At 38.5% G+C, this 13,684-nt stretch overlaps 3 protein-coding genes across 5 annotated transcripts; all 3 read right to left on the bottom strand.

The window, feature by feature from the left end:
- Positions 1 to 847: 847 nt before the first annotated feature.
- Positions 848 to 2,803, bottom strand: LOC103410890 (RNA-binding protein 2-like). 2 transcript variants are annotated; one of them, XM_008349539.4, is made up of 4 exons: positions 2,545 to 2,803; positions 1,799 to 2,094; positions 1,531 to 1,686; positions 848 to 1,179 (listed from the first exon to the last, which is right to left on the bottom strand). In XM_008349539.4, exons 2-4 carry the CDS (start codon positions 1,986 to 1,988, stop codon positions 1,079 to 1,081), a joined length of 447 nt encoding a protein of 148 aa, XP_008347761.1. In that variant the 5' UTR covers positions 1,989 to 2,094; positions 2,545 to 2,803; the 3' UTR covers positions 848 to 1,078. The 2 variants fall into 2 exon arrangements, with proteins under 2 accessions (XP_008347761.1, XP_028965140.1); XM_029109307.2 differs by having other exon boundaries at positions 1,799 to 2,803.
- A 1,275-nt stretch (positions 2,804 to 4,078) lies between these two features.
- LOC103410889 (RNA-binding protein 2-like) lies at positions 4,079 to 9,181 on the bottom strand. 2 transcript variants are annotated; one of them, XM_008349538.4, is made up of 7 exons: positions 8,943 to 9,181; positions 8,743 to 8,849; positions 5,765 to 5,874; positions 5,375 to 5,669; positions 5,213 to 5,274; positions 4,974 to 5,055; positions 4,079 to 4,398 (listed from the first exon to the last, which is right to left on the bottom strand). In XM_008349538.4, exons 2-7 carry the CDS (start codon positions 8,837 to 8,839, stop codon positions 4,298 to 4,300), a joined length of 747 nt encoding a protein of 248 aa, XP_008347760.1. In that variant the 5' UTR covers positions 8,840 to 8,849; positions 8,943 to 9,181; the 3' UTR covers positions 4,079 to 4,297. The 2 variants fall into 2 exon arrangements, with proteins under 2 accessions (XP_008347760.1, XP_008347759.1); XM_008349537.4 differs by having other exon boundaries at positions 8,743 to 8,859; positions 8,943 to 9,125.
- Positions 9,182 to 9,445: 264 nt separating this feature from the next.
- LOC103410891 (U-box domain-containing protein 28-like) lies at positions 9,446 to 12,510 on the bottom strand. The gene is made up of 2 exons (XM_008349542.4): positions 11,190 to 12,510; positions 9,446 to 10,123 (listed from the first exon to the last, which is right to left on the bottom strand). Exons 1-2 carry the CDS (start codon positions 12,398 to 12,400, stop codon positions 10,021 to 10,023), a joined length of 1,314 nt encoding a protein of 437 aa, XP_008347764.2. The 5' UTR covers positions 12,401 to 12,510; the 3' UTR covers positions 9,446 to 10,020.
- Between the last annotated feature and the right edge of the window lie 1,174 nt (positions 12,511 to 13,684).

Here is a 13,684-nt window from a genome sequence, read left to right as displayed (position 1 = left end):
AACCTTTAACATCAGGGAAATTCTCCGTTGTCTTCAGGCTGTATCGCCCTTTCTTTGCTTAGAACTTGTCTGGGATTGGTTCTGGAAAAAGCTAAAATGTGTATTCTGTTGTGCTTGGCAGAAAAAAAAACTTAGAAATTCTTTTGACCCAATAAGCTCTTTTATAGAAGCACTTGCCAAATGCTTTTTCAAGAAGCACTTGCCAAATGCTTTTTCAAGAAGCACTTTCAAATACGTTTTCAATGAACACTTGGATTGCTTATAAAGATTCTATATAATAAAAGCACTTGTAGTATAAGTGTTTCCTAAAGAAGTAACTTCAAAGAAATCATTAGTCACGTGATGTGAGAAATAGAGCGATATGTCCTAACACTATATTAATTCCAAGAAGGGTGGGGGGAGCTCTAGCAGCATAGGACTATGGGTTCTTTCATTGAAGAGGCTAACGTCTTTACAATAATTGAGACAGAGTTCAAAGCCCCTGCGATGTGTACGGTGGCATAGATTAGTCGACAACCCACTAGCTAGTGCTTAGCATTGGGAGGATGTATCATAAGCTTCAACTGCAGTCCAAAGGTAATGACTGGGAACAAATTTCTATGAGTTTCTTATGTGAGTTCATCAAATATTGTAAGGAGCATGAGCTAAGTAAAATGAGTTATGATGATTGTAGGACTTCATTAGGTTAGAATGTCCAGATAAATATATAACTAATATGGAGGGAAAATGTACGGGGACAATATGGTGGCAAGATACCCTGGCCATGGAAGTCCTCTAGTATATGAAAACAATCTATAGGGAAACTATCTCTGTACTAATTTTGCGGTAGTCTATGCACAGTACAATCTCAATTCAGAATTAAAACATTCCTTGAGTAAATTGTAGACCATGGACGTGCAAAATCAGATCGTTCAACACAACTATAAAACTGTTTCTGATTTCACTACCTAGAACAACAATGTGCATCAGAAGTGCTTACAATTAGTGTGTGCCCAAGCCTGAGCAATATATATAATGTATAAGAGCAAATGCAATCTTGATTACATCAACACGGATGTTTCTCATCACCTAATGCCTATCACCCCTTGTTACGGCCAGGTCTTGACCTGGGATCCGGGAACTGATAAAACTGCAGCCGCAAGTAATTAGAATCAGGAGCCTGTTCATCCATTTCATAACCTGCGAACGCAACACAAATGTCAGCATCGTCCAGCGTTTCAAAAACAACAAGCTCGGGAAAATAATGAGCAATCTAGTTAGTTCTACGCGATCTGGAGTGTAGAGATATTATGGACTCCAATATTAAATCACAAGAAGCCATCCATAACATTTTTGTGAACTATCTCAACCACTTTGTACCTACTATGCATGGAAGAATTTTAACATAAATTTTCCATTTACATGGTTGAATAAGGTCGATAGAAAAAAAATTTACAAACCTTTAAAGAGACAAATAAAAACAGAACGAAGAATTAAGCTTTCTTTGACACTGATAGTCACCAAGGTTGATGAAAAGAAAAAGGCAATGACCTTGCAAGGCACTCAGAGCAGTTGCTGCATGGGTTGGATTTTCAAAATCCACAAAACAAAGAATAAGAGGATCCCCGCCACGCTGCATTATGGACAAACCTGACTCTTCGTTCACAAGCCTCACTGCTTTGTATCCCACAAAATGACGAAAGATATCTTAAAGAGTAATGTAAAGGATGAGCGATTGAAAAATTATTGAGTAAAACAATAAGATTGGAAAGCAATATGCAATAATTCTTAGGCATCATAGAAGGATCATAAAGGATACGAGCTACTTCCCTCATTGTGCTGTCAGGAGGAAGTCCTTCAACATATAAAGTGCTGGATGCATCCAGAGGTAAAGGAACTGTTTCACGTCCACGCCTAGGCATTGCATCAACTGGGAGCTGATTAATAAGATTCATATTTCGACCATATGTTAATAGATCAGAAGACATAGCTCCAGGACTGGCCCTCATAGAATGATCATGCCATTGGAGGACCTGTCATTTCACCACCAACAGCCTTTCCCATTCCAGCTCCACCAAAAGTACTCGCTTCTCCAAAAGTGTACGAAGGCATTTCCTTTAAAAGCAAGTAGGATACATGTTTTAGTACAAAAACAGATATACGTATCACAAAGAAGCAACTTGAGGAAGAAGAGGCCATGTTGAATGTTCTCACTATCATAAAACCGAGTAAAATGGAAAAAAAAATATCAAGAGAATGTAGATTGAAGCAAGTCAGAAAACAGAAATTAGGAAGTGCATCAAATACAGTTGTCTCAAATAAAACAAGTGGATTGTCTAACATTATGCATATTACGTGATACACAATGAACGAAAATTGTAAAAACAGTTCATAACATAGACCGAGATTCATAGACGTTGAATCTTTAACTAAATATTCAATTACTAGGGATCCAACGGGCATTGATCCCGATCCATTCTAAACAAACTTGGCAAACCATTCTCCATGTCCCATCTCCCTTTGTCTATCTCCAATCCTATAGTTAGCCTTGCAATAAATACCTACCAAATAAGGACTATAGTCCTGGGTGGCTGGGCCACAAAGAAGAAGAAACATCAACGACGACTTGGAATCATACCAAACCAAGTCCATCCGTCTATCTAATCCAGAGGTTGCTCCTTGCACTTGCAGCTACAACTTATATGCACTGGTCCCTGGACAAGTTGTGGGACAATTTACACTTAAGTACAACAACTATTTACAGTTACCCTTTTTGCCTTTTTCTTTTATACCACAAGTACGCTATATTTAGATAACAGTCACGTTGGCACAAACAAATTGCTTAGACATTTCCTGGTTTATAAACTCAGTATCCTTTTTGCCCTAAACTCCCTTTTCCCCTCCTTTTTCTCTTCCAGTTCGACAAGGATGATAGAACAAGAAAAAAGAGTAATGGCACCAAACGAAACCCTCCAGCCCACATGGCATGTAACTGCTCAGACTTGTTCTCCAACCAAACCCTAGCTTGTTTTTACCACACACTAGAGTGTGTGTAAAACTAATGCTAAGAAAAAAAAGCAGTCTTTTGCGAAACAATGCCGAATGTTGTGCCAATTTGATGGTAATCGAAAACCAATTTATTGCCCACTTCTACTTTTCTCTTTTGTTTGAGTCTAGTGACCGAACAAACATAACCTTTAATGTTAGAGAGATTCTTCGTTGTCCTTATGTTATATTGCCCTTTCTTTGCTTAGAACTAGTTTAGGATTGATTCTGGAAAAGCTAAATGTGTTCTGTTGCGATTGGCATAAAGATAAAATATTAGAAATTCTTTTGACTCGTATAAACTATCTTTAGAGGAGCACTTGCCAAATGCTTTTTCAAGAAGCACTTTCAAATATTTTTCAATGAACACTTGGATTGTTTGTAAAGATTTAACGTGTCTACAATAAAAACACTTGTAGTATAAGTGTTTCTGAAAGAAGTAATTCCAAACGAATCATTAGTCACGTGATATGAGAGACAGCAACATACCTGACGGTATACTAATTTCAAGAAGGGTAGGGGGAAGCTCTAGCAGGATAGGATTATGGGTTGAAAGCCCATGTGATATGTACAGTGGCACATAGACTAGTCGGCAGCCCACTACCTAGTGCTTAGCATTGGGAGGACATAGTAGAGCCTGTCCTTAACTGTAGTCCAAATGGGAAGGACTCGGATCAAATTTCTAACACCACAAGACATGACACCATGCAATGCCCATTCTCATCACGCAGTGTCTTGCTTTTCTCCATGCAGTTGGAAGTTACAAGAAAAGACGAGTTTGATCGGTAGTCATCGGCACGTTCCCATTTTCTCCTCCTGCATTCACCTTATGTTTCTTTCCACTTATTCTCCTTTGATTTGATTTATCCAACCCTTAAACTAGGAAAAAAGGAGTTGTACAAGGAGAAAAAGCGAGCGGAAATCACTTACCATATGATATATGTAACAGAAGCCTGCAAATCCATGCTAAAAAAACACACTAGTTTTTAAAGGGTTTGTGCCTGAGAAACTTGCCACTTCTAAAAACACTTACAAATTTTGTAGACCATGGACGTGCAAAATCAGATCTCTGTTTAATTGCACAACTATAAAACTGTTTCTGATTCACTACCTCGAAACAACAATGTGCATCAGAAGTGCTTACAGTTGGTGTGTGCCCAAGCCTGAGCAATACATATATATATATATATATATATATATATATGGAATGTATTAAAAGCAAATGCAATCTTGATTACATCAAAAACAGATATTTCTCATCACCTAATGCCTATCACCTCTTGTTACGGCCAGGTCCAGACCTAGGACCAGGGAACCGAGAAAACTGCAGCCGCAAGTAATTAGAATCAGGAGCATGTTCATCCATTTCATAACCTGCAAACGCAACACAAATGTAAGCATCTTCCAGCGTTTCAAAAACCGCGAGCACGGGAAAATATAATGAGCAATACTAGTTCTACACAATCGGGAGTGTAGAGATATTATGGACTTCAATCTTAAATCACAAGAAACCATCTATAACATTTTTTTTTTCAACTGCCTCAACGTCTTTACACATACTAAAACACTATGCATGGAATTACATGAATGTCAGCATCTTCCAGCAACACAAATGTCAGCATCTTCCAGCTTTTCAAAAACAACAAACATGGGAAAATAATGAGCAATCCAGCTAGTTCTACACGATATGTAGTGTAGAGATATTATGAACTCCAATATTAAATCACAAGAAGCCATCTATAACATTTTTATGAACTGCCTCAACCTCTTTACACCTACTATGCATGGAAGAATTTTAACATAAATTTACCCTTTACATGATTGAATAAGGTATGATAGAAAATAACACTTGTGAAGCTATAAAGGAAACAAATAAAAACAGAAAGAAAGAATTAAGCTTTCTTTGACACTGATAGTCACCAAGGTTGATGACAATAAAAAGCAATCACCTTGCAAGGCACTCAGAGCAGTTGCTGCACAGGCTGGATTTTCAAAATCCACAAAACAAAGAATAAGAGGATCCCCGCCACGCTGCATTATGGACAAACCGGAATATTAGTGTGAAGAAAGATTATAAACTTCCCAAGAGTCGAACCAAGTAGCACAACGACAATCTCAAGTCAGAGTGATCAAGAAAAACAGAATGACTAAGAAAAGTAATTGTTTACAATAATCCACCCCCACATACGTGTTTGGACTCTTTGCTCACAAGCCTCACTGCTTTGTATCCCACAAAAGGACGAAAGATATCTTAAGAGTTATGTAAAGGAGGAGCGATGGAAAAACTATTGAGTTAAACAATAAGATTGGAAAGCAATATGCAATAATTCTTAAGCATCATAAAGGATACGAGCTACTTCCCTCCTTGTGCTGTCAGGAGGAAGTCCTTCAACATATAAAGTGCTGGATGCATCCAGAGGTAAAGGAACTGTTTCACGTCCAGGCCTAGGCATTGAATCAACTGGGAGCTGATTAGCAAGATTCATATTTCGACCATTTGTTAGTACATCAGAAGACATAGCTCCAGGACGGCCCCTCATAGAATGATCAGCCATTGGAGGACCTGTCATTCCACCACCAACAGCCCTTCCCATTCCAGCTCCACCAAAAGTACTCGCTTCTCCAGAAGTGTACGAAGCCATTTCCTTTAGAAGCAAGTAGGACAAATGTTTTAGTACAGAAACAGAGAGATGTAACACAAATAATAATAGGCATAGTTTCAAATGCTTAAGAAAGTCACCGCATTCTGAAGATAACGGTCATATGCTGATCCGATTGATCTGTTATCCTTTACAGTCCTAGGACCACCAAGATCATCCTCTCGCGCAAAATAACCATGCATCTCTTGACCTGAAGACAGGTTGACAATACAGAAAAGTAAGAGCCTATCAGGTGATGTTTTACAAAACCATCTGCATAAAAACCTTTCAGAAAATGAAAATGATATAACATTCTTGTAATTTAACATTAGATAATGCATCTGGTAGAATAGTTTGAAAAAATGTTTCTAAAAACAAAAACAGTGAAAATGTGTTCAGTGCTAGTATGAGAAAAAAATTAAATTACTGAATTTGTATTAGGCAGCAATATTTTGAAAAACTATTTTCAACTAAATATTATAATCAAAGTTCAAACACGTAACTAATGTAAACACATTTTGACAAGACGTATCAATGAACCAAACAAATATATTAAAACATTGTGAGTTAAGAGCCCTTTTAAACGGCACAATAGTGAAATTGATTTATCCCATGCCCGCATCAAAGCTAACCAAAACCATTGTGAGTTAGAGCCCTATTAAATGGAACATTCATATCAATAAACATCCAACATCAGACCTATATCCAATACACGTGCAGTATAACCATTTCAGATTTAAAAGCAATAAAAAAATAAAGCAACACCAAAACGAGATAAAGAAACAGATACAAGTACAGTATAACCATTCCGACACCAAAACAAAACCGATACAATAAAATAAAGCTGCATCCAACATCGCTCTATATCCCATACAAGTACGGTATAACTATCCCCGTTTAAACTGAAACCAAGTCTGATTCACCATCTTCAGTTTCTCCATTTTACAAGTTCTACCAAATTCTTGACCACTCCAGTTTAAATTGAAATAATACCAAACTCTACCATCCAAATTTATCACTAACAATTATTCACGTCCAACTTATTATATTGAAAACAACCCACAACCAAATGTTTTCAAATCAGAGACGAGACGACAACATTGCGGGGGCGGGGGCGGGGGAGGTTGAGAAGAGGTTCCACATATTGGTTTCGATGAATGGGTCAGGCGTTCGGAGTGGGGCTGGAGTGCAGGTTTTGAGGGTGTAGAGAGAAAGTGGGAGAGATGAGGAGGCAAAGAGAGATGGAGAAAGAAAGGAAGAGAGAGGCGATAGGGTGTTTGGTTTTTTGGTATAGGTTTTTGAGAGCAGATATACGTGAAAAGTGAGGACCAACAACAGAGCCTCTGAGGATGACAGAAACATTTATTCCAGTTGAAAGGTTCCTTTTTTTGTTTCTAACTACTCACCATGTTTCACAATCCCCCTGAAAACAACATAAATAGTGGAATGGTTGTTTCCTAACTTGAAGAACAAAAGTTGAGATCATTTTACAGAATATGTTTCCCATGTTTAACAAACTTAATGCACCAAGCGCATAATTTACCTATATTTAAAGGCACAACATTGAGAAAACATTAACAAATAGACCCTAATTCAGCTGTATATATTACAACTATAGAACAAGAGAAAAGGCATAAAAAATAAAAAAGCAGATGGAAGAACTTAAATCAAGAAACCAATTGAGAAGCATGAGGTGGAAGTAGAGTATGCCCCGTCAATTAACAAGGTAAAAACCTACTCTTTAATGTGCAGAGTTAGACCCAAGGTGCGGAATGAACAATATCACTACTAACAACTAGGTGGTATTTGAACAAGTAAAACTGCCACCAATGTTCAAAAGTACAAAGAAAACATACCAATCAAAACATCTACATACAATATACAAGTCTAGGCTTTTGATCAGTGACTAAGAAGTTATAACAAGAACAACTCAGCAAACAAATAACTAAATGAAAAAAAAGGGGAATTTGGTTATATCAAAATGTATACCAATAATATGCATCAATTTGTATATAAACATAATTGCATTATAAATATGTATGGAGGATCTTATTACCATAATTATTGAAGAATAGTATTAGATTGGAAGACTGACCGCACTAAAAGGAAAGAATCTACTTGATAATTTCAGAGGTTTGGGGTTTGGTTGGGTTCAGGAAAAGATCCATTCTTAAGTACCTTGCAATGTAATTGGAAACCTGAATGATTTTGTAGTAGTTTCCATTTTCACACAGGTCTTAGCAAACACACCGAACAAGGTTTTCCCCCCTTGAACATAACTTAATAACAACCAGTAACTTCTAAAACTACCGCTAATGTGGAAATCATTCAAAAGTTGCTCTAAATATGAAATCCAGTAAATAATATCATTAACAATGGACCGAAGGAAACATGAAGGCCAAAAACTGTGATCTGGTTACAAAGAAAATAATAACAGAAATCATATGCTTAGTAAAGCTTTCGTGGAAGATACATTATTATATGGAATCATACGAGTATGAGTGTTGATCGCAATTGTAGTAAGTGGAACAGATAGGCTAAGACTATATTATATGCTTCAAGAAGACCCCGAAGATGTAAGAGTACACATGGAACTATGGAAGCAAAACATTTATTGTAATTTTTATAAAAGAAAAGAAAAGAGACACCTAGCTACAAAACCAGAATCTGCATATCTACTAGAGTAAGGGGAGATACATACAAGCAGAGTCATCAGACAACTGAACTGGAATCCTTTGTCTAGATACCCTTGACCCTTCACATAAATTTCACCACTTTGAAACATAATTTACATTGAAACCCGAAACCCATCAAGAACCACTAAAGTAAAAACACTTATAACACGAAGAAGCAGACTTTGGCCTAGCTAAGTTGGCTCGAGCAGTGTGCTCCCCATCTGCACCCAAGTTCGAATCCCCCTCTCCCCATAGTTTCGATTAGATTATAATATCGCTCGAATTATAAACAAGAAGTCAGAAATTAAATGGTTTGACAACTAAATCTATAATGCAAACGAATGCAATCGCAATTTCATCTAATTAAAGAAAAAAACTATGAGAAATGGCCACAGAGGAGTTACCGTAGTCGGAACGAGGTCGTTTATGCACGCCGCCAGAGGGACCCAGTTGATGCTGCTGCTGCTGCTGCTGCTGGCGGTTCCATAGGCCGTCCCCCATTTCAGTTTTCCTGCAAATTTCTGAATTTCAGCAAAAAAAATTAAGCAATTACAACATGGTAAAAGTAACTTAAAAATTTTGTTAAAACCCTAATCTGGTTAACCTCGTTGGCGATTCGAATTCGGGAACCCTGATTTGGTCAAGCTTTTTCCCGCAACAGCTTCAGCTTCTGTGTTTTTATTTCTTTATTCAGTGACCTGCCTTTGCTTCTTCGATCGATTTTTCACGGAAAAGGATCCTCGCCGACGACTCAGATCGCTTGTGTATCATTTTGTGTGGCTTTGCTGCGGGAGGCCTCACTGGTTCCCCTCCAGAATCCAATGGTGTTTCGGCACGTGTTCATCATCACACTTGGAACGCCCTGGTTGGCTTTTCCAAGTTAAGGAGCGAGTCAGATTGCACTCATGGTCCCGTTAGTTTAAATCGAATTATCACTTACCTCCCTTTAGCCTTTTTCTTTTCACTTTCGTCCTTTGTACTTACAGTTTGTTAGCTCCGTTATTTCAGTCCGTCAAATGAGACAATGGAGCAACCAAAGATTCTTGTTCGACGTCCTTTTCTCAGGAATTTGGAGGATCCCATAATTATGTCCGTTCATGTATATCGTGCGGTTAAAAATCATTTAAAATTTAAAATTAAATATAAATAGTATGGAAGTATAACTGGAGTAATACAATCAAAGTCAATCATCATGTGGTACATACGTGTGTGTGTCAAACAGCTCTTTCTGATTCGTAGCGTTCCTTATATTGTAACTGAGGAGATATAACTGTCCATTGTGATCAACGTTGAGTGACTCATTGTCTCCAGCCCTGTACGTCCCACTATTTGAGTAAGCATACCGATCAATCAGGTTGTAATATAATTGGACACTCCAGGTACATCTCTAGGTTCCCATCACGCTACATTGAAGGTCTAAATCTTCCGCTTGCATGATTTGTGTCGGAGATGCTGGAGACAAGCTTCTTTCTAGCCAGCAATCGCTGGCCAGATACAATGGTATCGGTTGGAGTATCAAAACTCTGCCAAATGATATTTGAGTCCGAGTTGTAGATGACAAAGTTACCAGAATCGAGCATGGAAGCCGAGGCAGCAGGCTCATAAAAATGGTTGCTGATACAACTCGGTTATCTGGCGCCATGACCCTTGTTCCTTCACCACTTCAAAACAGCTTTACATTGTTAGAGAGTCGCATCGGAGCATCGCAATTTGTTGTCCATACAATTGTTTTCTGCTGGATTTTTGCAAACCAGATGCCTACTACAGCCAAGTTGTTGCCTTACCCTGTAAAATTCGAACGCAAACTAGCCTGAATTTGTCTCCTTATTTAGTGTTTTTTCTTTACAATCATTTTTGTCTCGTTTTTGAAATTAAACACATACTGTTCTAAGAGCAACGATTTTGTAGTTTGTTTACCAGGGATACGAAAATAAGCCATGTTACGTTTGACACTCGTGCATAGCTCAACAACTCATATTTTTTCATACAGGTTCATTGCCCAGAACTACCTCACCCACAAAAGAGAGGACGACTTCTATGGCATGGATACATTTTCACTAAGATAGTCTCATGCCAAATATACAACATTATGTGTAAATTTCTCTGCATGGTATTGTATTATTGGTATAAAACGTAGTTGAGGCAATACAACTGTGACTTGTAAGTCCACTCTAAAAAAAAGCATACAACTATTTGATCACAATTACTCCAAAATTACTTAGAAATAAATTTGAACTTAAGACCAATTAAATTTACCCAAGTATACAATAGATCTCCTTACGTTCTCTTACTTAACAAGTTATAACTTGCAAATCATATCAAAACTTGCCCCTTTTACGATGGATTGGATTCTTGTCCCTAATCCTTTTTCAAAGTCCAAACAAATTCATCATGAAACTTTTCTGAATTAACAATAAAAGAAACAACAAATCAAAAAAGAAGATTAACATGAGATTAACAAAAAGTTGTTTATTTCTTCATTCTTTTAATCACTTAAGCCATCTTATCAACATAATTTTGCATATTCACATCCCCACAAACCCAAGAAATTTTTCCGGAAACACAGCACATACAATTTCTTGGAATTTTTTTTTTAAAGTTTCCAACGAATTGTAATACTATTCTTAATATACCGGGTCATGTTCACAGCACACAAAAATATCTCTACTAATCATACAACATCAATCACATAATGATGATCAATGACTACAAAACTAAAAAGAATTTTCCTTTTTGTTTCTATAAAATTTTTTATCCAAATTCACAATTTCCAAAAAAAAAATAAATGAGCAAGATTATCATCATGAACAATTTCTAACAAGGCATGATATGTATAGTCTTGGTGTCATACCTCAACCCCAACCCTAACCCAACACTCAAAACTTTGACCAAATCCCCACACATCCTCCTCACAAAATGCCCCTCTCCATACCCACTCTGCATCACCAACAACACCTTCGCCACCACATTTCCTCCCGCCACGCTCTCCCTCGCCCTCTTGTCCCCCAACATGCAGCACACGCTCCACAGCACCGCCACGCCGTCCTCCGTCGCCCCCCTCGACACCTTCATCAGCCTCTCCGCCACCGCCTCCGCGCACTTCTCCTCCCCGCTGATCGCCGACCGGCCCTCGGCGCACGTGGCAATGGTGGATAACAGCTTCAAACACTTCTCCGCAAGGGTAGTGCTAGTGTCCGGCTTTAGCAGCGTTGACGTTACAACTCGGACTAGTCCGAACCGGACGAGCTCGGCTTTAATCGACCGATTCACGGACAATGATGCTAAGCATGAGAAAACGGCGCCGTATAGGTCCTGACACGTTTCCAAGCTCAACAGATCGTTGAATACGGACAATAAGCCTTCCTTCTCCGCGATTAATCGTTTCGACTCGGCGTCGAGCGCGATCGAATCCAAAACCTTGACGGATTCGATCTTCGAGCTCAGGCTTCCTTTCTGCAGTACCAATCGAATTGAAGCGAGGTAATTGCCGTTGCTCTTCGCAATAAATCGGCTCAATTGCTCGTTGACTCCGCTTTGAGGCAAAATCGAATCCAAAACCTTAATTACCGATTCGAGAACTTCGATTTCGACGCCTTCTCTGTTCAGAATCCCCACAATGGCGGAGACGAAGCCGTCGAAATTCGCCACAAACCTCCGGTTCTCCTCGCCGACCCTCGCGAAATCGGCAGTCTTCGACAATGAGTTTACGATATTTTGGCTGAATTTCTCAGTCTCGTTCTCATTGCGGAGAAATTGAACGAGGGAGGCGAGGTGCTGGGAGGAGAGAGAGGGAGAGGAGGCCGGCGAGGAAGGGCCGTGGGACTGGGCCCAGAGGTTGATGAGACGGCGGAGGGTGAGGTTGGGGATGACGTCTTTGGACTGGAGGATCTGCATGGTGGCGGGGCAGGTGTCGTGGCCGGATTCGAGCCAGTGCTGGATGCTGGCGCGGTCGTAGGTGACGCCGGTGCAGAGGCTGACGGGGGAGCGCATGACGTCCATGGAGATGGGGCAGCGGAAGAGGTTGGGAACGGTGATGTAGAGATGGTCCCGCTCCCTCCCCATTTTTAGTGGCGAGTTGATTGTTTGGTGCTCCAGAGTTTCTCAGACGGAGAGGTTTGAGTTTGTTGTGTTTTGGAAGGAAGTGGAGGTTGGAGGAGTTTTTGAGGACGAAGGTGACGTCGTCGTTTTGACTTGGTGGTGGTGGGACAGGGGTGTGTATGTAAATACGACTAAATTAGTTGTTGGTCAAATGTGGGCCTGTTGTTGCTTAGTTAAGTATTGGGTTTGTATCCGCGTGAAATTAACTTGCATATGGAGGGACAATGCAGTTAAAGAAGGGCGAAATTCCACTAATGCCCATGAGCTGATGGGATTTGTACCTTCTTAGTCTTAATGCCACTTTATTTCTAGTATTTGAATTAAATGAAATAAATGAGAATCGATAGATTAAAATAAATAGAGATGCGTAGAGTGAGGAAAATTGTACGAAAATCATTTTCTTTTATTTTTCGTAAGTCCATATTTTAGTTATATTATTTGTTTTTGTTATAGTAGTTTTGTTAATCAATTGGGAATAATATTAAGAAGTAAAATTACGTTATATCAAGAGTTAATTGATGCTAGTGTAGCCAAAGCCTACAAGTGTGAGTACTGTATTAAAGTGACCAGCTAGTACTATGATTTAGTGATAATTATCTCTATTTTCAAGTGAGTCGTCTCAGGTTTTGCTCATATGGATCGCGATGATGTATTATATTCGAGTTGAGTTTGATATTTAGTTAAGAGCTAACCCCTTATGTGGCATGGTTCAATCCCCACACCTCTTGAGTAGAAAATCATTCTCTAAAAAAAAAAAAATTCCAGTTTGAATATTATGCTATTGTAATTGATTAAATAATTTTTCAGTTTGAAAATTTTAATTAACTTCTTTGGCTGAAAAAAAATAAATAAAAAAAAGTTGTTTATAAAAGAATAGGAATCACATGTGACTAGTGGGACTAAGGGAAAGAATCGACTGTACGTTTCATGTTAGTCGAGGACTAGAAACATCAAATGCCATATATGGGTATGGTGCTATGTCATCGTGTACGACTTTGTAAGTGTGGATGTGGAAATTGGAACACGGGATATAGAAAGGAGAAAAAAAATCTAGTTTGATTGTAAATTTTAAAGATTAAAGTGTTATTTAGTACTACGAGTTAATGATATTAATTTTCACTTATAAGTAAGGTCTTAGTTTCAATTCTCGTCAAAGATGAATTTAAATAACATTATTATAGCTAGTTACGTGTGAAATTTGACATGTTATCTCAATCATTTAATATAAATAATATCATTTGCTAAAAA

This window comes from Malus domestica, chromosome 10 (assembly GCF_042453785.1).
Source record: "Malus domestica chromosome 10, GDT2T_hap1".
Lineage (NCBI taxonomy): Eukaryota > Viridiplantae > Streptophyta > Magnoliopsida > Rosales > Rosaceae > Malus > Malus domestica.
The sequence above is the reverse complement of the archived record's forward strand: the minus strand, read 5'-3'. Positions and strand labels throughout refer to the sequence as shown.